We start from the raw sequence: 21,663 nt of genomic DNA, 5'->3' as shown, positions 1-21,663 counted from the left end.
TTAATGGAACTTAAAACATACAATGGCTAAAGTATTTACTATTAAACAATATTTATAAACAAAGATGCAATAAACGATATTTATAAACACGGATGCAGCATTTAGTAATAACCAATACTTACGAATACAAACCAACTCATAACGACCGGCAAACGTAGAAACTCTGCTTAAAACTCGTGAGCTGAGAGGCTTCGAGGTGATCAGGTTCGGTTACGGGTGTGCACAAGGTATACAGGATTCGTTTTTCTTTCTCCTCTTCTGCCTGCACGTGGCAGACCAGCCTAAAATACCCACTATGACATCATAGAAGTGTCATAGGGGACGGAGCCCAAAAACTGTGTGTGTTCGTTTCTGATTGGTACAAGCAAAGTTTACACCAAGTAGGGGAGCAGGTGCCTGAAAGTCTGGCTTCACCCCCAAAAGGTGAGGAAATGCATATAGTTCAGAATGCCTTTAACACTGACTGACAAAGGAAGAGGCCAGGGCAATACCGGTATAGGCAAGTCTTTAGGATGCAGACAGGAACTTATCTTAACAGAGCGTTGGGCGTGGGACTAGCAACTCCACCCTGTAAAAAAATCAACCTGCCAACAATAGAGACAACAGAGACTTTTACCCTGGAAAAAGAAGGGTCTTCAATTCGAAGATGCATGACGCTGGGTGGTAAAAGCCATGAGGAAGCCACTAAGCCGATTACCCTTCTTGCAACCAGGAGGATTACCATTGGTACATGGAACGTGAGGACCATGTACGAGTCAGGAAAGACGGCGCAAGTTGCAGCAGAAATGAGAAGCAATAACCTGACCCTATTAGGCATTGGCGAGACAAGATGGACACAAGCGGGGCAGAGACGACTGTTGTCAGGAGAGTTGTTGTTGCTGCATTCAGGACATGAAGAGAGCGACGCACCCCACGCACAGGGAGTAGGCTTCATGTTGTCCAAGCAGGCACAGAGAGCACTGATTGGTTGGGAGGCACATGGTCCCAGGATCATCACAGCATCCTTCAGAACTAAAATGAAGAGGATTAAGATGAACGTTGTTCAGTGCTATGCTCCAACTAATGACAGCGAAGAGGAGGACAAAGATTATTTTTACAACAGACTCCAGAAAATATTAGAGATTCTCCCAGACAAAGACATCATCCTTATGGGAGACTTTAATGCCAAAATTGGACCTGACAACACAGGATACGAACAAGTCATGGGGACCCACGCTCTGGGAGAGATGAGTGAGAATGGAGACAGATTTGTGTGCACTTAACAACCTGGTCATAGGAGGTTGCATCTTTCCTCATAAGCGGATCCACGAGAGTACCTGGGTATCACCAGCAGGCATGACAGAAAATCAGATCTATCATGTCTGCATTAGCAAGAAGTTTAGAAGATCCTTGCAGGACGTTAGAGTTAGAAAAGGAGCAGACGCGGCGTCCGACCATCACTTAGTGGTGGCCAGATTGAAGCTGAAAAAGAACTGGATAGACGCGTCAGACAGAAGAGTGAAGTACAATGTCAGCCTTCTGAAGGACCATAAAACCAAGGAAGATTTTGGACTGAGGCTGAAGAATAAGTTTTCAGTATTAAAGGATCGGTCTGAGGAAGAGGAAGACAGTGTACTAAACAGATGGCAGAAAGTGAGAGATACACTTAGGTTAGTATGCCAGGAAGTGCTTAGAATTAAGAAACACCAGCAGAAAGAGTGGATCACAGCAGAGACCTTGATCAAGATAGAAGACAGAAAGAAGAAGAAGGCAGCAGTCAACAACAGCAGGAGTAGAGCAGCAAAGGCCAAAGCTCAAAAAGAGTATGCTGAAGACCACAGAGCAGTGAAGAGGAATATCAGGAAGGACAAGAGAGAGTATGTGGATGAACTGGCAGCAGAAGCGGAGCAGACAGCATACAGCGGTAATATGAAACAGCAGTATGATACTACCAAGCGACAGTCTGGAAAGTTCAGCAAGCCAGAACATCCAGTTAAAGACAAGCAGGGAAAGTCTATAACAGGAATAGAACAACAGATGAACAGCTGGGTGGAGCACTTTGAGGAACTCCTAAACAGACCAGCACCACCAAATCCACCAGATATCAACTCAGCTAACGAGGGCCTCCCAATTAATTGCGATAAACCAACCAGAGATGAGATCAGAAAAGCCATCACCATGAAAAAGAATAGGAAGGCGGCTGGACCTGATGACATCCCAGCAGAGGCCCTGAAAGCAGACCTGGATGCTTCAGTGGAAATGCTGTACCCCCTCTTTAAGATATGGGAAAAAGAAGTGATTCCGGTAGACTGGAAAGAGGGATATCTCATCAAAATCCCCAAGAAAGGAGACCTTAGCAACTGTGCCAATTATAGAGGAATCCCACTCCTGTCGATGCCAGGGAAGGTCTTCAACCGAGTCCTCTTAGAGAATGAAGGATGCCGTCGATCCACAGCTACGAGATGAACAGGTAGGTTTCCGGCAGAACAGATCATGCACGGACCAGATAGCAATGCTTCGAATCGTAGTCGAGCAGTCTATAGAGTGGAACTCCTCGTTGTACATCAATTTTGTTGATTATCAGAAAGCGTTCGATAGCGTGGATCGAGAGACCCTTTGGAAGCTCCTTCGGCACTACGGCATCCCAGCAAAGGTGGTCAACCTGATCAAGAACTCATATGATAGTACACACTGTAGAGTGATCCATGGAGGGCAGCTTACTAACAGCTTCCAGTTGCAAACTGGAGTCAGGCAAGGATGCTTGTTGTCACCACTTCTTTCTCCTAGTCATCGATTGGATTATGAAGACATCCACCTACGAGCGTAGGAGCGGAATCCAGTGGACGTTGTGGACCCAGCTTGATGACTTGGACTTTGCTGACGACCTTGCACTCCTTTCGCACAGTAAACAGCAGATGCAAGAGAAGATCAGCGTAGTGGCAGCCACGTCATCACAGGTTGGCCTCAACATTCACAAGGACAAGACCAAGATCCTTAGGATTAACTCCACCAGCAATGACCCAGTCACACTGAATGGAAGCCCCCTGGAAGAAATGCAGTCCTTCACCTACCTAGGTAGCATCATCAACCAGCAGGGTGGCACAGACGCAGACATCAAAGTAAGGATTGGTAAGACAAGAGCAGCCTTCTTACAGCTCAAGAACATCTGGAGCTCGAGAGCTGTCTTTGGCAATAAAAATTCGACTGTTCAACTCCAATGTGAAATCAGTCCTACTGTATGGAGCTGAAACCTGGAGGACAACCAAAACAACCATCAAGAAGATCCAGACCTTCATAAATAGCTGCCTCAGAAGGATTCTCCAGATCCGCTGGCCAGACACCATCAGTAACATCCACCTCTTGGAGAGGACCTGTCAATTCCCAGCAGAGGAAGAAATCAGATGGAGAAGGTGGGGTTGGATAGGACATTCACTACGCAAGCAGCCAACTACCACCACCAGACAGGCACTAAGGTGGAACCCACAAGGCAAGCGGAAAAGAGGCCGTCCAAGAAACACATGGCGACGTGACCTTCAGGCTGATAGCAAAAAAATGGGCTATACCTGGAACTAGTTAGAACGAATGGCCCAGGATAGAGGACTCTGGAGATCTGTTGTTGGCGGCCCATACCCCGATTGGGGTGACGGGCATGAGTGAGTGAGTGAATCTTTGCTAAGCCACCCCAAAGCTTTCAGTTCATACTTCACCCACAAAAGCTCATGCTCCAAAACATCTGTTAGTCTATAAGGTGCCACAGGATTCTTTGCTGCTTTTACAGATCCAGACTAACATGGCTACCCTCTGATACTTGTTTTTAAGCTAGAAGTTTAAGTGGCACTGAAATTTCTTGGGGCCCTAAGAATGCTGTACTCAAGTCAGATTCCAGTCCCTACTCCCTGCAACTTCAGCTTGGGCTACCCAAGTCTTAGTTTCTAATATTTTAAGCTGCTAGACCCAGAGGAATCCACTTCCCCAGCAATACATCTCTCCTACAGGACATAACTGAGAAATGCTCAGAACCTCACAGGGCTGGCTTTACCAAATGCAGACATAGGAAAGAAAATCATACACCTACCTTTTTTGGGGACAAGACTGCCACTGAAGTGGTTATTGGAGAGGCTGTTGTTATAATTACTGCTATCCAGTATTGTAGTATTTATTTTGCCTTACTCACCCACATGGAAAATTGCATGTGTGATCTTACAAGAGGATACATTTCAAATTAGCTACATTTCCATTTGCAAAGCAAAAAGGTTAGATCCGCAATAAAGGGAGCAGAAAGAGGAAATCTTTAGACCTGATTGGTTTTAAAGTCACTTTCCAGGGCTGATGGGGGGAGAATCAGGACCCCAAGCTCCAGGGATCCCCTCATATCTAACACTGTGTACAGTGAAATGGGAGGGATGAGGCCCCAGTGAATGATGTACTGGAGCCTCAAATTTCTCTCTGCAGGTCTGCTCCTTCCTCCTCTGGTTTGGAGAAACAAGGATGAGATGCAGACACCGGCCAATGTATAATAGGGAAGGTGTCTCAATTACTGTTGCTTCCAGGAACCTTTCACTCCACCAGAGTCCTCCCTCTCCCTCTCCCTCTACTGAGAGGAACGCTCTTCTACTAAACATGGAAACCTCCTTAAGAGACTTGGTGTAAAGACTTTGCCTCCCCTCCAACCCCAGGAAATATATTTTGTGGTAGACTAGAGACACTGGCAGAAAGGGAGTGTATGTCTAATGATTAGAAGATAAAGCTAACATGGTTCAGTACAGTGAGGACTGATTTAAATCAAAGCAATGTAAGTCACAGATTTAAATCAGCAAGCAGAAAACTTTGATTTAATGTTTACATTTGTACTGTTTTTCCAAACAAAGGGTATTCTCATTAAAAACATGTTGATTTACAACTAAATACAGCCTTTACACTAAGTTTGTACTACAGATAGTATCTACTAGTATATATTATGCAATTATATAGTTTAACTTATTTAGATTTAGGTCTCACATTTTTATGATATTAGACAATTGTAAATGATGGATGTCTTATTTTTTACTTGTGATGCTGTGACGAACTGGGAAAGTTCTTAATGTTTTCTCTGAATACTGTGTTGGTGCCTCAGTGTCCCCATGGCAGTTCTTAAGTATCTGGCAGAGCCAAGGGCCAGTGCACCTAAATGCCTGACACTCTGTCTCCTAGCAACTGATGGCCTGGGCCCCTCCCCTGCAAAGGTGCCAGCTGAAGGTGTTGGAGACAAAGGGATCAGGTGACCTCCTGGCCCGGGAAAGGGGCTGAGGAGAGAGGAGGGGCTGGGAGCGGTTGTTAGTCTGGAGCTGGCTGTGGTCAAGGGTGGAGGGCAGACCTGAGGGTCTGGCTCACTGCCCCCCAGAATGGACCCAGCCGAGGGGTCCGGTTCGCTGTATCTACAAGCTCTGTTTTAGACCCTGTTCCTGTCATCGAATAAACTTCTGTGTTACTGGCTGGCTGAGAGTCATGTCTGACTGCAAAGTGGGGGTGCAGAACCCGGTGGCTTCCCCAGGACCCCGCTGGGGTGGACTCGCTGTGGGAAGCGCACGGAGGGGCAGAGGATGCTGAATGCTCCAAGGAGAGACCCAGGAGGTGAAGCTGTGTGAGCTTCTTGTCCTGAACAAGTCTGCTCCAAAGGAGAGGAGGTTCCCCAAAGTCCTGACTGGCTTGGTGGGGTGCAGTTCCAGAGCATCGCCCAGTGACTCCGTGACAGATGCATGTCAAGCTCTTTGGACAGTAATTAGAATCAGTGAAAATACAAAACTTAATTATTTAAATAAATTACCTTAAATATGCTGCACATATAGAAAAGGTTTATCAAAACAAGCTTTGTATTTAAAATTACCTGATATAATAATACTTCCTTTTGTTTATCTGTAGTGAATTGAACTGATTCTTCCTGGTCACCATGTCCTTCTAGATTTTAGAACAGTTCAATATCCCCAGCTCTGCCCCAACTAACTGTGGGACCTGGAATCATTTCTCGGTCTCATTTTCCCTGTCCATAAGTAATCACCTACCTCACAAAAAGGTAGCAAGGATAATACATCACTGCAAGTGAGGCTCGCTGCACTTCTGTAATGTTGCATCCAAGGAATGCAACATCAAACTTATAACCATCAGCCATGGGTAATACAAGATGCTTGATATGCTGATTCTCTTCATTACTATAATCAGAAATGCCAAGCTAATTGTTTAACACATCAGAGTACTAGTTATACAACTGTACCTAGAATGTGGAGAACAGCACACATGGATAAAACTGAAACACAGTCACTGAGAAGCTAGTACCAGCATGAATCTGTCTAAGCAGCTTTAAAAATTCGGAGCCCATTATGCTGTATTTTAGGTTATTAATAGTACATTTACTTATTTCTAAAACAGCATTCTGCAAGAAGATCCAAATGAGAACTCATCTTTTCTATTTAAAAAGAGAAAATAAAATCTTACTGGCCAGGTCATTCTGAACAGCAATTGCCTTCCAGGGCTATTTCATCACTAGTGTTCCATTTAAATCAGTGTGCAAGCATCAGAGCTCTCCTGCTTCACAAGTAAACATGAGCTCAAGTTTCCAGACAAAACACTCAAGAGACAGTGTCTTTCAGAATGCAAGACTAACTCTTAGCAGGTGGAGGCTCTCAGCTGTGCAGCACATACTGGTTTGTTTATTTTGCTATAACTCAAGACTTGCCAGAAACCGCATGAGAATGGCTCCTTTCTAAATTTCTTCCCTTTCTCACCCACTGAAGAGGGCTGTCAAAAGGACCTGCAGCACCCCCTCCAACACTACACATTGCATCACATTCCCACCCCAGAGCTGATTCTAGCCAAGATCCAGCATCTCCACAGCTCACTCACCTGATCTTATTCGTCCCAAGACAAGTTGTGGTTGGGCCTAACTTGTCTCTTACGTGTTTTCATATTTTAATTAATCTAATTTCAAGAATGGGAGTCAGTTCTAGAATTTCAGCCTCAACTAAGTCTCCCCACCCTGGCCTGTTGGAGGTCAGGTCCTTTCCGGACTGATTTTTCCCTAGAATGAAATTAGATTGCCTACAACACTGCATCCCCTATATGGGGCCACATCCTCTTGCTTCCCATGCAAGGATGTAGCCAGCTCCCTCCCATATACTTTCTCTTCCTTACATTGCTGCCTCTGGCAATTTGTTCCACATTAGTTCAGTCTGTACACTCCATGCTCTCCCCATTCACTGCAGCTCATGACCCCTTTTCTACCTTGAATACAAGAAGCAAAGTCCAAAGACGTCCCCACAGCAGGTCCCCTTTTCTTCCCTCATACCAACTTAATTATCAGCAGGTTAATAAAAATAAACCAGTCACTGAAGCAGCCAGCTTCTGGATCAGAGGCCTAGGAAGCCCCAGTGGATAGGTCAAAGGAGATCTGGGGTTTTAACACACATTGATTTAGGATGTTCTTACTGAAAATGGTTGGAAAGAAGTGCGCTGCCCTGTCACCAGCAATTTGATCACAAGCATTATAAGTGTCACACCACATCCAATGCTGCATTATGTTAGTAATTTAAGTTTCATCCTAATATCTTTAGGACAGGAACCATCTCATGTGTTCATGCAGCACCTAATGCAACAAGGTACCAACCCATGATTGGTGCTCTTAGGCTCTACTATAATAACAATAATCATAAATGCTAACTTAGGATGCTGGTAAGTGAAAGAAAGAAAAGAATGTCTGAGCAATCTAGTCTGCGAAAAACCAACACCGTCCTCTGTTGAAGGCTGATGTGACAAAGTATTTACATTTCACAAACTGAACTATTCTGTGGGGTTTTTTGCAGCCAAGTGTCAGTAGTGAATTTTGCCACATACTCAAGACAACACACAAGCCACAAGATCACAGCAGTAGTCTTAAACAAACTACTACTCTGCACAGGTCTGGAGCACTTCATGAAACCAGGGGGTGAAAGGGGAACAGGCTAGAAGGCAGACAGGTTGCTGAAATACAGCAAGGGTTGGGTACGTTAAAATGACAAACTACCAAAATGCAGCCTTAGAGCTCAGCACAGTTCATGGAGCTTTATCACAGACTCTACAGCCAGAGCAGCATGCCCAGTTCAACCCACACAGCTAAGCAGAGCTAGAGCAAGGCAAATCGGATCTCAGATCTGTCCCTCCTCATTAGAGATGGGGGCAGGGTTCACAGTCAGTTCTATTTCATGCACATTAAGTGGCAAGTTGCCAACAACTGTTGGGTGAGCCAATTGTGGGCCCCTTGAACTAAGCCATCACCTTAAGCAGTGTGGAAAAGCACATGCCTCTCACATGAGCCAAGTTCCTGGAAAGCATCTGAGTTACAGGATAGGTTTTTTTGCTTCCTCAGAAAGCTACTGACAGTTTAACCCTTTTCAATCTAGAGACACTGCTATAATATCACATAACATGGTGCTAATGTGGCTTAGATCATTAGGAGATGTACTCACAGCAAGCTGGATTATTGCCTAGATAGCCCAAATGGCACGTCAGGCTAGCTCCTGAACAAGAGGGCTGTAATCATATCATCCTACATCTTGTTAGCATTCTCAGCAAGGGTGTTGGTGGCTTCCTTCCAACTGGAACTGTACTCCACTAAGACAGGAGAAGACAGTATAAGCTCAAAGAGAGCCATCAGATTGGTTTGCTGCCCTTCCTCCAGGTCAGAGAGGAGAGAAAGTAATGTATGAGAATCATGTGCAGAGTATATCAGTGTCCTGAAGATTCACTCTCCAGATAAGAAATAATTTTTAGACCAATTCTTTACCACCAAGCAGGGAACTCCGTGTTCCAGCTTCTGCAATTATAAGGAAGGTTTAATTACATCACAAAATTCAGTGTCTGGTCCTTGTTCTATTACAATAACAGTAATAATTAACAAGACTTCAAAAGAGGAAGTCTTCCCACCGAGGCTTTTTGGGATCACATTCTTCCCTTTCTGTCTAACATCCTGCGGGAAACAGACTGAATCCGATTACAGGACCCTACTGGGCTCCCTCGGCACATGTAAATAGCTAAGTAATGTTTATGTACGCAGCTAATTAGCACACTTCATGGAAGCAGACCTCTGCTTGACCCTCTGTGCTTCTCCCACACACACACAGACCATTCTTTTATGCTGTCCCCTTGTGCCAGAACAACTAGACTAAGAATGGAGTACAGCGGGTTGCTTGAAATCACCCCACCCTCCCAAGTGGAGCTTGCATACTCATAGGTTACTTGCCATGAGGAGTCCGGGGGCACCTTAAAAGCTAACAGATTTATTTGGGCATAAGCTCTCCTGGTAAAAAACCCACTTCTTCAGATGCAATGCAGTGGGTTTTTTACCCACGAAAGCTTATGCCCAAATAAATCTGTTAGTCTTTAAGGTACCACCAGACTCCTTGTTGTTTTTGTAGATACAGACTAACATGGCTACTCCTCTTATATAAGTAACCTATGTTACAGACCCAAGACCTAAGTCTGCAACAATCATGATTTCTAGAGAAATGAATAGAGGGAGTTTTGCCTGCACAGCCCTGATTTCCTTCCATCAGAGTGTTCTCTAGGGCACTGCCAAGAGTGCCACACCACATCCACACACTTCCATAATACAGCCTTTTGATCTTACTTCACTGTTCATTTTAAAATACAACATTAGATAGCGGTTAATTTAAACATTTGAGAACTAGCCTCCTCTCAGGAGATTTCAGACTCTTTCATACTGGAATTCCGCTCCCACTGCCTCATGTCCCCATGCCTAACAACAGAGAAGCCAGCAAAATGATGAACCCAGGTTATCAAATTCATACCTACACACAGAGTATGATTCTTCTTTCACTCTAGTGAAAGTCAGAACTCCATTAAAGTCAGTGGCACTAAACCAGTGTAAAAATGGTGTACAGTGCGAGCAGAAGTCATGCGGCAGTGGCCCCCAATAGTAGATCAGAGCCCCACTAGCAAGACAAAAATTTGCAGTTTGTTACGCATGGAGATAATCATTCTTAAGTGTCTAGCATGTTAATGGTACATTTATATAGCACAGCCTTCTGGCAAAGAGTTATTTTTCCAATGCTGTTTTTCAGACAAAGTGTTTTTAGAACTGAGACAGGTTGCAAACTCCTTAGCACACGGACTCTGTCTCCCTATTTGTCTGTAAAGCATTTGGCAAACTTTGGATGCTTTATAAATAGCAGCAATATAGAAATAGACAACATAATTCAAATAAGGTACCCATTTCGCCCGTCAGCTGTTACAGGCCTATATAATTGTTACAATATAGATCTGACCTTTCACATGAGGTGTTGGGAACATTAACAGGGTGCCATTATTTTCACGTCTCTACAGTTACAGCTTAACCAAGTTAATGTCTCGGTGAGGGAAGGGAGAAAAGCTTCCCATATTTAGCTGGGAAATTGACTTCCAGTAGAATTCCCGCAGTTTTCTTCAAAGACCAATATTAAAATAGCTGGTTTTCTCTGTAACACAATTTGAGAGCCAAGACTTTCAGACTTTCCTTTCCTCACAAATGGTTTCTGTAAAGAGATCCTCATTTTCTGTAGCGTAGTAGCTGGCTGCTGTAGTTGTGTATCCTATCTGCATTATTTTGGCAGCCCTGACTGATGGAGAATGATGCTCTTGCTTGTCACTAAGTGACTCAATGTTTGTTCCAATTAAAATAAAATACTGCTTGGCTTACAAAGACTCCCCAAACCATTCAAAGAGTGGGGGCAGGCCAATTAATCTCAGATAAAAATTAAATGTCTTTTTCCACAAATCTAACCTACAGTCAGGTGTGATGCTAAGGGTCCCAATCACTTACGCATTCAATGGACTGAACAATGCACGTTACAACTGTTATGCAACTGTGTTCGTGTAAGGTCAGTAAATGCACTCAAGAGTAGCTGCTTCCATAAACCACTGTGGCTGTCTCTACACTAGGATATTTTTGCTAAAGTTCCCCACAACTGCCATTACTATTTCAGCTTTTTTGCTGGTAGCACTGGTGGGAGAGACAGTGCAGACAGGGGTTCCTGGGTATGCTGAAGTTTTAATTGTTATATTGTTTAAGCCAGCACAGAGCTGGCCTACATGGAAAGGCATTTAGAATGCCAGCAGCTGTCTGCCACCCATCTACAAGAGGGCTCCCACCAGTGGAACTGAAATTATGTTAACTACATTAGGAAATTTTTACTACAATTCCTTAGTGGAGACAAGTACTAAGTCTCAAGTAATAACTAGCCCCCAAAGCTTTTTACCACTGCAACTCAACAGATTTTGTGGAGTAACTTCCTATCCTCAGTGGCAGGAGATAGGAGTAAGACCCTTGGATCAATGAAGTCTGGACTGAGTCAAGTGTTCAGGACCAAGACTTTGGTCACTGCAATTCTTACAGTAAGTAACAGGGAGAGAGAGAGAAGCAATAACAATGCACAACACAAAACTATTAACAAGCATAGTTATAAATATTTCAGTTTGTGAACAAAATTCTCAACACATACACGCAGCTTTTTCCATCTCCCTCCCAACCCAAATCCCTCTCTGCACACTAAGGAAGTGAACCTTGCTGAACTGACTTAGTCTGTACTGCCTAGCCCCAAAACCCACTGGGCATCCTATCAATCAACTGATGAAAATGGAACTCATTTTAATAGCCCTTAAGGCACAGCAGTACTGCAGGAGTTCAAAGCATGAACAGCAGACACAGGAGGAAGAAAGCAAGCAAGGGGCCCCTAAACTTTTTCCATAGGGTGGCCCACACCTTAGTAGAGCCACTGTCTCTAAGACAACTTCCCTTCCAATTCACTGTGGCACAAACTATCTTCTCTGCTACTTGCCTACACGCAACATTCCTGTGAAATCCACAGCATATAAAAAATTAGGAAATTATTTGTGGCCTCTTTTAATGCAATTTAGCAAATGGAAAAGGAAATGGGCCAGCCCGAGTCACTCTATACTAACCAGTCTGGATACTGCAGGAATAAAATATTTACTCACAAAGATCTCATGCAGGTCAGTATTCAGACTGTTGTGTATGTTTCCCATTGTCAAACCTTCCCCCTTGCAAAACACTAACACCTTTAGACTAGTGCTGTCAGAGGCTGTAACAAAGCAGAAACCATCAAGTGAAAAGACCCCATGAAACCCACACTGAACCAGACAGAATCTGGAGAATATTCCAGACTAACAACAGAATCCCCTTCCCTCTCCTCAGAAATTTAATGTTGAGAGCAAGGGAAAACTAGCCTCCAGAAAGGTGGCTAGGTGCACAGAACAAGGCAGCAGCAAGGATTTGCAGACCTCTCTCTTCTGGCTAAATAAACAGGCACAGAAACTTGCATGCTAAATGCAAGCAAAGGCATCTCCCTATTGGCACCTCCAGAGATATATACATATGGAGTGGGAAAGAAAACCCCTGTTGCCTTTAGAATGACTTCTATGGTTCTCAGATACTCAAGATCTTCCCAAGCAGAGAATCGATTTTCTCCTGTGTGTGTTTTTCTATCACCTGCATTAGGTACGTACACTACAATGCACTATCTGCCTTGGTCTGCAGCTTTGACACCATTTTACAATCCCCTCACCCTCTCCTAGGAAATTAACAGACATGTCACTTGACTAGAAGCAGCAAAGAATCCTGTGGCACCTTATAGACTAACAGACGTTTTGGAGCATGAGCTTTCGTGGGTGAATACCCACTTCATCAGACGCATGACTTGCGAAAGCTCATGCTCCAAAACGTCCATTAGTCTATAAGGTGCCACAGGATTCTTTGCTGCTTTTACAGATCCAGACTAACAGGGCTACCCCTCCGATACTTGTCACTTGGACTAGGGTCTCTTGGACTAACAGAAGAGTTCATTTTTTGACTGAATACACTGGGACACAACTCCCATTGATTTCAATGTGCTTCACTTTTGCTTATGCCAGTCTCGAGCCTGATCTTGTAGCAGGAGGCTCTGTAGAAGTGTCTGGGAGAGCAATCAGGCATGGTGCGGAAGAAGGTCTATTTTGCCTATCCACAGTCAGCCATCACCAAAGTAAAGGAGGAGGATGGGAAATCACCATCTTACCTGGATTTCCGTTTGCGAGAAGGCTTCTCCACCAGGCCTGTTGTTCTGGAGGTGGAAAGAGAGAGAAGGCAGTGACCTGGAGGGCCAGGGGACGAGCACCAGGAAAGGCAGAGGGGGAACAGGCTCCAGGGTCCGCCCTGCCATCCTGATCTCCCTGGCATCATTCAGCACTGGGTAGGCACCGGCAGCCCGCTCGGCTCTGAGCAGGGGCCGGTCCCCAGGAGCTCACGGAGGAGAGGGTCCAGTGGGGCAAGTGAGGCAGGCGGGCGGGGAGGGAGGGACCGGGCAAGGCACAGGGAATAGAGCACAGCAGGGGGCACTGCACAGGGCAACAGGGACTCGGGACAGAGCAGGGGGGTAAGAGTGGCGGGGGGGGGCAGGCGGGGGTCCCGGGCAGTTAAAGGGCGGAGGGGAAGGAGAGTCGGGGTTACGGGGGGGCAGGCGGGGGTCCCGGGCAGTTAAAGGGCAGAGGGGAAGGAGAGTCGGGGTTACGGGGGGGCGCAAGCGGGGGTCTCGGGCACTTAAAGGGCGGGGGAGGAAGGAGAGTCGGGGTTACGGGGGGGGCAGGCGGGGGTCCCGGGCAGTTAAAGGGCGGGGGGGCAGGCGAGTCGGGGGCTGCAGGCCGGGGGGGGGCAGGCGAGTCGGGGGCTGCAGGCCGGGGGGGGGCAGGCGAGTCGGGGGCTGCAGGCCGGGGGGGGGCAGGCGAGTCGGGGGCTGCAGGCCGGGGGGGGGCAGGCGAGTCGGGGGCTGCAGGCCGGGGGGGGGGCAGGCGAGTCGGGGGCTGCAGGCCGGGGGGGGGCAGGCGAGTCGGGGGCTGCAGGCCGGGGGGGGACGGGGGAAGAGGCGAGTCGGGGGCTGCAGGCCGGGGGGGGACGGGGGAAGAGGCGAGTCGGGGGCTGCAGGCCGGGGGGGACGGGGGAAGAGGCGAGTCGGGGGCTGCAGGCCGGGGGGGACGGGGGAAGAGGCGAGTCGGGGGCTGCAGGCCGGGGGGGACGGGGGAAGAGGCGAGTCGGGGGCTGCAGGCCGGGGGGGAAGGGGGGGAAGGCGAGTCGGGGGCTGCAGGCCGGGGGGGAAGGGGGGGAAGGCGAGTCGGGGGCTGCAGGCCGGGGGGGAAGGGGCGGCAGGCGAGTCGGGGGCTGCAGGCCGGGGGGGAAGGGGCGGCAGGCGAGTCGGGGGCTGCAGGCCGGGGGGGAGGGGCGGCAGGCGAGTCGGGGGCTGCAGGCCGGGGGGGAGGGGCGGCAGGCGAGTCGGGGGCTGCAGGCCGGGGGGGGGGGCAAGCGAGTCAGGGGCTGCAGGCCGGGGGGGGGGCGGGGGAAGAGGCGAGTCGGGGGCTGCAGGCCGGGGGGGGGGGCGGCAGGCGAGTCGGGGGCTGCAGGCCGGGGGGGGGGCGGGGGAAGAGGCGAGTCGGGGGCTGCAGGCCGGGGGGGGGGGCGGCAGGCGAGTCGGGGGCTGCAGGCCGGGGGGGACGGGGGAAGAGGCGAGTCGGGGGCTGCAGGCCGGGGGGGGCAGGCGAGTCGGGGGCTGCAGGCCGGGGGGGGGAAGAGGCGAGTCGGGGGCTGCAGGCCGGGGGGGGGGCGGGGGAAGAGGCGAGTCGGGGGCTGCAGGCCGGGGGGGGCGGCAGGCTGGGGGGGGGGGAAGAGGCGAGTCGGGGGCGGCAGGCCGGGGGGGGGAAGGGGGGGCAGGCGAGTCGGGGGCGGCAGGCCGGGGGGGGGCGGCAGGCCGGGGGGGGCTTTACGCGCTTTTCCTGCTGCCGGGCCGGAGCCCCCCCGTGACGCCCCCGCGGTCCTGCCCAGCGCCCCCCCGTGCGCGCGTACCCGGAGCCCCTCACCTGGAGGCCGGGCCAGTGCGGGGCAGGCGCTGCCGGGCGGCTCCTCTCACCATCCGCGCCGCCTCCGCCAGCTCCGCGGCGAAGCTGCTCCTACAGCTAGCGCTGCCGCTCGGTGCCGGGGGAGCTCGGATGCCGCCTCACACTAGCCTGGGGGCGGACTTTCCCCGCCCTTTCCAGGTCCTAATTGGCTCATCGCTAGACAAGGGGGTGACTCCGCTCTCTGACTGGCTGCAGCCTCCGTCACTCTCATGCCATCTCCCTAGCAGGATAGGTTGAAAGAGCGAGTATGGCTCTTGCTGCTTAGATACGGACAGGGGCGGCTGTGCGGGAGGCAGGGGCGCCACCGTGCGGGGAAGGGCAGAACTGCACCTGGAAGCTGCCTACACCAGGGGCTGCCTGATCGCTACTGCTCAAGAATGACACACAAACAGCTTGATCATTTTATTTATCATGTGCATGGTCGTCTAGCCAAGCAATGGCATCTTCAGTGGCGTGATGCAGTTCTTCTAGGCCACCGCTGAACCTAGTCAGCAGGCATTCAGCAACAAGGTGCGTCATCATCTGTGTTGCACCAGAGCTACCCAAAGGCTGTCTGTCACAAAGGCCTCAGTGATACTGGTTAGCTGCACAGAGACCTTGCCCGGTCCAGAAGCTCTTCAACAGGGACCACTGGTGACGGGGCAGGTCAAAACCAGGCGGGCAGATTGTGGTATCAATGATGAGGAACTGGCTGGAGACTGTAACAGATATCCCATTCCTCTCGCCCGAGTGTTTCCGCCCTAACCGCCTGGCATGGCGGATGAGACCATAATGGGCATCATGACGGCAAACGTGCAGCTGGTGGTTTTAAAAGGTTATTGTGCAGCGGCAGGCTTGGGTTGGCGTGTACTTTCTCCAGTAACTTGCCAGTGGCAACCTCTCATCCGATATGAGGAAGAGCAATATTGCTCAGAACTGGAAGCCATGTGAGTGGAGTCAGATGCAGGGTGCTGGAGATAATACACATGGCAGCATGTAACTGCATATCCATCAGTTTGGCATGTGACGATCAACTCCAAACTGGAGCGTAGTACTCCGCCACGGAATACATGGTGGCAAGACCTGACGTCCGCGAAGTTGGAGCACAAGCACCCCATGATGAACCTGCCAGCTTGCTAAGAAGATTATTGTGAGTCTTAACTTTAGCTGTTGTCTTCTTCAGGTGGGCATGGTAACTCAATGTGTGGTCTAAGGTCACACCTAGATAGACCGGTTCTACTTCATGCTTCACCTTTTGACCATTCAGATAATTTTAAACATGCAGTTCTCGGGTTGTTCTGGCATGAACAAACTGGATACTGTTTTTATGACACTTGTCAAATGCACAAATACAAACTGAGAAAATAGATCTTTCTCTGATCTCTGTTATATCAGCCTAAAGCTTCAGTCTCACAGTTGGATCCATGCAGGTAGATCCTGTACCCATGAGGAGACCTTTGGTCTACCCATCTGGAAACAACTGCAGGTTCAGGGCCTCAGATGTCCCATTAATAACAGCAGGAACACCATTTTCTGAAAGAAGCATGATTTTCAAGTTGCCACTACCCAGTTAAGATGGATTTTATTATTTTAATTGTCTTTACAGCAGGTCACATCAGTGCCTTGCACAGTATCCTCAGACAGCATTAACCTCTTACTCTCTAAGGCCCTAGTGATCAGGTCTGATTATCAGCCAGCCATTGCAACATGGAACGTTACAGAGCAGTAGTTATGGTACATTATCATTCTGTATCTTGAGAGCTACTGTTAGCTGTTACATTAGATACTCACAGATCAATCCGAGTATAAGGGCTGGTCTACACTATGGGGGGAGATCGACCTAAGTTACACAACCTCAGCTATGTGAATATTGTAGCTGAAGTCAACATACTTAGATCTACTTACTGCAGTGTCTTCACTGTGCTGTGTCGCCGGGAGACGCTCTCCCAGAGATTCCCCTTGCACTTTTCATTGCAGTGGAGTACCGGAGTCGGTCCTAGAGCAGATCAGCAGTTGATTTATCATGTCAATACTAGACATGATAAATTGACCCTGGCTGGATCGATCGCTACCCGGGGCTAGTGTAGACATGCCCTGAGGCACAGTACCTGATCATGCAAGGGATCCATGCAGAACCCCACTGAAGCCCTGGGCCTGCCCATATGCAGAGCCATTGCAGAATCCCAGCCTGATGCAATATAATTACTTGGTCGTTACTATACTTATTATACTGGTTGATTTGATTAGAATGGCAGCAATTGCTAGGATCCGTGCACAGATTAACGAATTCTATTGATTCTGGACCCCGGGGCCAGCAGCCCCAGGGCTCCCACCCCTCCCCTCTCAGTCGGGAAGGCTGGGCGCTCTGTAGCTGGCTGTACCATTGCGCGGCGAGTCTGCAGGGGGCGAGTTGCAATGAGCCGGCTCCTCCCATCACCCCTGCACGGTGAGACTGGATTGGTTGATCCCACCCACTCAGGCTCTTTCGCGTTCTACCTTCTGGCCTCGCTCGGCTTCCGTCCTTTCACCTCGAGCCTCTGCCGACATGGTGAGTGAATTCTGCGGCCGGGACCCCTCGCAGCTGTAATCCGGAGCCATCCGCGGGGCGGGGCGGCCCCCGGAGTGCGGGAGGGTCAGGAGGCCCGGCCGGTCCCTCGGGCGGGGGCCGGCACAGGCCGGGAGCGGGGGAGCCGGGCCGCGGGGCCGGCGCGTGGGGTCCGGGCCGGGCCCGGGGAAAGGCGGGGCGCGGGGCCGGCGCGGGGGCGGCCCGTGGGGTCCGGACCGGGCCCGGGGAAAGGCGGGGCGCGGGGGCGGGCCGGACCGGGCCCGGGGAAAGGCGGGGCGCGGGGCCGGCGCGGGGGCGGCCCGTGGGGTCCGGGCCGGGCCCGGGGAAAGGCGGGGCGCGGGGCCGGCGCGGGGGCGGCCCGTGGGGTCCGGGCCGGGCCCGGGGAAAGGCGGGGCGCGGGGGCGGCGCTGGGCGGCCCGTGGGGTCCGGGCCGGGCCCGGGGCAAGGCGGGGCGCGGGGGCGGCCCGTGGGGTCCGGGCCGGGCCCGGGGAAAGGCGGGGCGCGGGGGCGGCGCTGGGCGGCCCGTGGGGTCCGGGCTCAGAGGCGCGGGCCGGACCGGGCCGGCTGGGCTCGGGGCAGGCTCCGGCAGGCGGGCCGGCCGGCCGGGCTCTGAGCGGACTCGCGCTCTCCGTGGCAGGCTAAGATCAAGGCCCGCGACCTGCGAGGGAAGAAGAAGGAGGAGCTGCTGAAGCAGCTGGATGACCTGAAGGTGGAGCTGTCCCAGCTGCGGGTGGCCAAGGTGACTGGCGGAGCCGCCTCCAAGCTGTCCAAGATGTAAGTCCAAGCCCAGGGGGACGCTCCACTTAGGGGCCTGGCCGTGAGCCCGCGGCGGGAGTGGGGCCTGTGAAGCTGCAGCTGCATTGGGCTGATCAGAACTCGCGCCTCTGCCTCGCAGTGCTGTGCCCTGCCTCAAGGTGGGGACTCTCCAGGGCCCCTGGCCTTAGGCTACAGGTGCTTCACCCCTCATCTGACCCCAGCCATAGGCTATGCTGTGTGGGCACACACTGAGCCTGTTGCGAGGGGAAGGGAGCGTTACTTCTTACAACTGATATTGCTGTAGCAATTTCTTCATCTTACAGAGGCAGGCTGCTTCTTGTTGATGTGGCACCGTTGAGATATATGATGTAGCAATACCATCCTTGTCCTGAGAGTAGATAGCATTGAAGAGAAACATGGGGGGAAGAAAAGGAAAACAGGAGAAGTGTTTGGGTAGAGGGGAAGCTCCAGGGTGGTAAGATTCTAATTGTTAAGAGTAAAATGACAACTATATCTTGAATATAGTAAGAGAGAATTCTCAGGCAGTGCCTCCATTTTCTAATCCTATAGTTCCTCTTACATATTTTGTAAAGTACTTATTGGTTTTAAGCTTTTTTATTGTCTGTCTGTATTTTGAGGCTTATTTCTTTACTCTGCAGCCGGGTTGTCCGCAAATCCATTGCCCGAGTGCTGACTGTCATCAACCAGACCCAGAAAGAGAACCTGAGGAAATTTTACAAAGTAAGTCCAAACTTTGTACTTTGTTAGGCCCTACCCTACATTCCTTTCTTGCCATTTTCATATATGTGGATAGAGTTGTGAGGCAAGAGATCCGGGTAGTTGCAAGAATAATTCTGCAAATGAGATTTTTTCAAATGTTCTAATCCTGGGGAGAGTATAACATTAATCTCATATTATAATGGTCCCTTTTCAAAATATTGTTTATTGCAAGACTAACACCCAGCACTGCTCTGAATTGAGTAGATGCAGTGTGAATCTGTTCTTGCTAAAGGATTCTTCTACTGGACAGCATGTAACTCTGTTATCTGGCTTTGTGTGCTTTCCAGCAGGCACAGGTGTAAGTGCTCTGTTGGAAAATACATTCGTAAAGATTGGCAGTCTTGAGGGATGAAATCACTGAGAACACGAACAGTTTTTTTGGAATTTTTTTCCCCTCAGGCAGTGTGTTATTTCTCATGGTTCACATTCTTTGCTGTACACCAGAATTATCTAGAGCAGGTGCCCAAGTGAATACTTCCAGAGGTACTGGCAGACTCCTGGGATTAATAAAATCAGGAATCAGCCAACTGTAGGCTGCAGTCCTGTCTGGTAAAATGGCTGGTAGTGACTGATGGTGGTATGCTACTCAGCAGCTGTGAGGGTAAGGCCATTTCCTAGTGGAGAAGAATGTGTCATACACATGAAGGGCATAGGGAAGTCATAGCCCCTGCTCTTCATGCAGTACCAACAGGCAGGACAGCTTTCTGTACTTGTACACACCCAGATCCTTTGCAGATTACTGAACAGCGTGGATGCAGTGGCAAGGGTAAAGTCTGCTTAAAAAAAAAAAACCCACACAACCACTTTTGAGGCTCATTTGTTGTTGTTTTTGCAAACAGGGCAAAAAGTACAAGCCTCTTGACCTACGGCCGAAGAAGACTCGTGCCATGCGCCGCAGATTAAATAAGTACGAAGAAAGTTTGAAGACCAAAAAACAGCAGCGAAAAGAGCGCCTGTACCCTGTCCGGAAGTTTGCTGTTAAGGCATAAACCTTTTGCATACTATGGATCTGTCAGCTTTTTCTCATTAAACATCAAGTTGTTTGGAAACTGACAGGCATAGATACTTGTTTTATAGTATGGATTTGGTTCAGAACTCATGATAACACTGCATGGAGGGAAACTTCAGTTAGAGATCATGGGAGCCTTATGCTAATGTAGCTTGGAAGATGCTACAGTTAATTTGTCACCATTTGCATTATAAAACTGTTTGTTTAATTTTCCATAGTGTCCTCTATAAAGATCATGCTAATGTTTTAGGCAGACATGAGTCTTTGCAAATATTTGAATCCACTAAGCTTTTAAGTTTTGGGGCAGAAGTATTTAACATCTGGCTTCTCAAGTGAACTAGTGTGTGTCTAGTAGTTGAGAAAATCTTAAAATAGAAATTCCTCTAGTGTCAGTCACATGAGGATCTGATCACTGTATAGGTAAATTAGCATAGTGAGGTCCCTTCTTCTTCACTCTGTCTCCTTTGCCAGAGCTTATTTTGAGCAGTGACTGTACAGCTGGAACTCCTTACTGTTATTGCTCCAATGAACCCCAGTATATCCAGTAAAAATGTCCATATCGCCATTAATGATATCTGTCATTTTAAACCATTTGGCATACAATTCGTGCTTAAAAATTACTAGCATTATTAGTAATGCTTAGGCTATTATGTGGAGATTCACCTTACTTTCACAGGTGCTCAAGTGTGGTTCGAAAGCTTATTGCAATCTTAATCTTGATTTCAGAGGATTGACCACCCTCTGAAATGAAATTGAGAGAGCACTGCACGCTGCTGAGGATTTATAGCTCCCAAGAGGTGGTTCTTTTATTACAGGCATGGAAGGCTCCCTTTGCTCCTGGCAAATTGTCAGCACTGCTCTTGGCTGTGCAGAACTTATCCCTACTTTGTGCTTCTGTCGGGTGAAGGTGGAACAGTCTGGGTTGAGCTTTCTGCACTGATGTATCAGCAGAAACTTGAATTATCTATGCCTGATATTCCAGAATATTCACTACAGTTACTTTTATATTAAGACCATATCAGTTAGCAGGCATGTTGGTCTCCAGTGAGACCAAAAAATCGTGGGCATGTAAGTGGTTCTGAAAACTAGATTTATTTGCTTATGAGTAAGGCTGCGATTTAATTATGGGTATTTTTAGTAAAAGCCATGGACAAAAAACAAAAGAAACACACCTCAGGACCTGTCCATGACTTATATCATAAATACTCCTGGTTGAATCTTGGAGAGGTGCCTTGGGAGGCCAGCTGCTGCGCTGGCCACCCCAGGACCACTACCTGGAGCCACTGAGCTGGGGCTGCTCTGGTCACCCCTGGGACCACTGCTGAGGCAATCCCCTAGGCTGCCAGAGCAGCAGCCAGGGCCACTCAAGCAGCAGCTGGCTGCCCATGTGGTTGGCTGCAGAGCCACTCCAGCAGCAGCAGGTGTGGCTGGCTCCAGGGCCAGCTGCTGGGTTAGCCCTGGGGTCAGACACACTGGTGCTACAGAAATCAGGTCGCAGGAAGTCACAGAATCCATGACTTCCACGACCTCCATGACAAACACAGAGCTCTACTTATGAGACCTATTTGCAGGCTCCGTTCAGTCCCATCGTTCGTTCATAGTGCCTGCTGGAGCTAAGCTGTGTGGCCTCCCCTGCTAGTCAGTGACACTT

The 21,663-nt window shown here is 49.4% G+C and overlaps 2 protein-coding genes across 5 annotated transcripts in view; one reads left to right on the top strand and one right to left on the bottom strand.

Moving 5' to 3' along the window:
• SCAI (suppressor of cancer cell invasion) overlaps nucleotides 1-15,851 on the bottom strand; it is a 111,735-nt gene extending 95,884 nt beyond the window's left edge. For 3 of the 4 annotated variants that reach the window (XR_003996729.1, XM_030535267.1, XM_030535269.1), the window contains exons 1-2: nucleotides 14,884-15,851; nucleotides 13,056-13,100 (exon numbers count right to left, since the gene is read on the bottom strand). Coding sequence is in view for 3 of the 4 variants with exons in the window: in XM_030535267.1 (XP_030391127.1) it covers nucleotides 13,056-13,100; nucleotides 14,884-14,936 (98 nt within the window). In the remaining variant the exon portion in view is untranslated. The remainder of the gene's footprint in view (nucleotides 1-13,055; nucleotides 13,101-14,883) is intronic. The other variant, XM_030535268.1, reaches the window with a different exon arrangement.
• Nucleotides 15,852-17,346: 1,495 nt separating this feature from the next.
• RPL35 (ribosomal protein L35) lies at nucleotides 17,347-21,181 on the top strand. Its single transcript, XM_030535565.1, has 4 exons — nucleotides 17,347-17,449; nucleotides 18,105-18,241; nucleotides 18,883-18,964; nucleotides 19,843-21,181. Exons 1-4 carry the CDS (start codon nucleotides 17,447-17,449, stop codon nucleotides 19,990-19,992), a joined length of 372 nt encoding a protein of 123 aa, XP_030391425.1. The 5' UTR covers nucleotides 17,347-17,446; the 3' UTR covers nucleotides 19,993-21,181.
• Nucleotides 21,182-21,663: the final 482 nt, after the last annotated feature.

The sequence above is a fragment of the Gopherus evgoodei genome, chromosome 16, assembly GCF_007399415.2.
Source record: "Gopherus evgoodei ecotype Sinaloan lineage chromosome 16, rGopEvg1_v1.p, whole genome shotgun sequence".
Classification (NCBI taxonomy): domain Eukaryota; kingdom Metazoa; phylum Chordata; order Testudines; family Testudinidae; genus Gopherus; species Gopherus evgoodei.
Note: the sequence above shows the minus strand (reverse complement) of the source record. Positions and strands in the feature narration are given on the sequence as shown.

Coding starts and splice junctions, on each gene's coding strand:
- RPL35 (XM_030535565.1), top strand. Junction 18,242..18,882: donor GCCTCCAAGCTGTCCAAGAT/GTAAGTCCAAGC, acceptor TTTACTCTGCAG/CCGGGTTGTCCGCAAATCCA. Junction 18,965..19,842: donor ACCTGAGGAAATTTTACAAA/GTAAGTCCAAAC, acceptor TTTTGCAAACAG/GGCAAAAAGTACAAGCCTCT.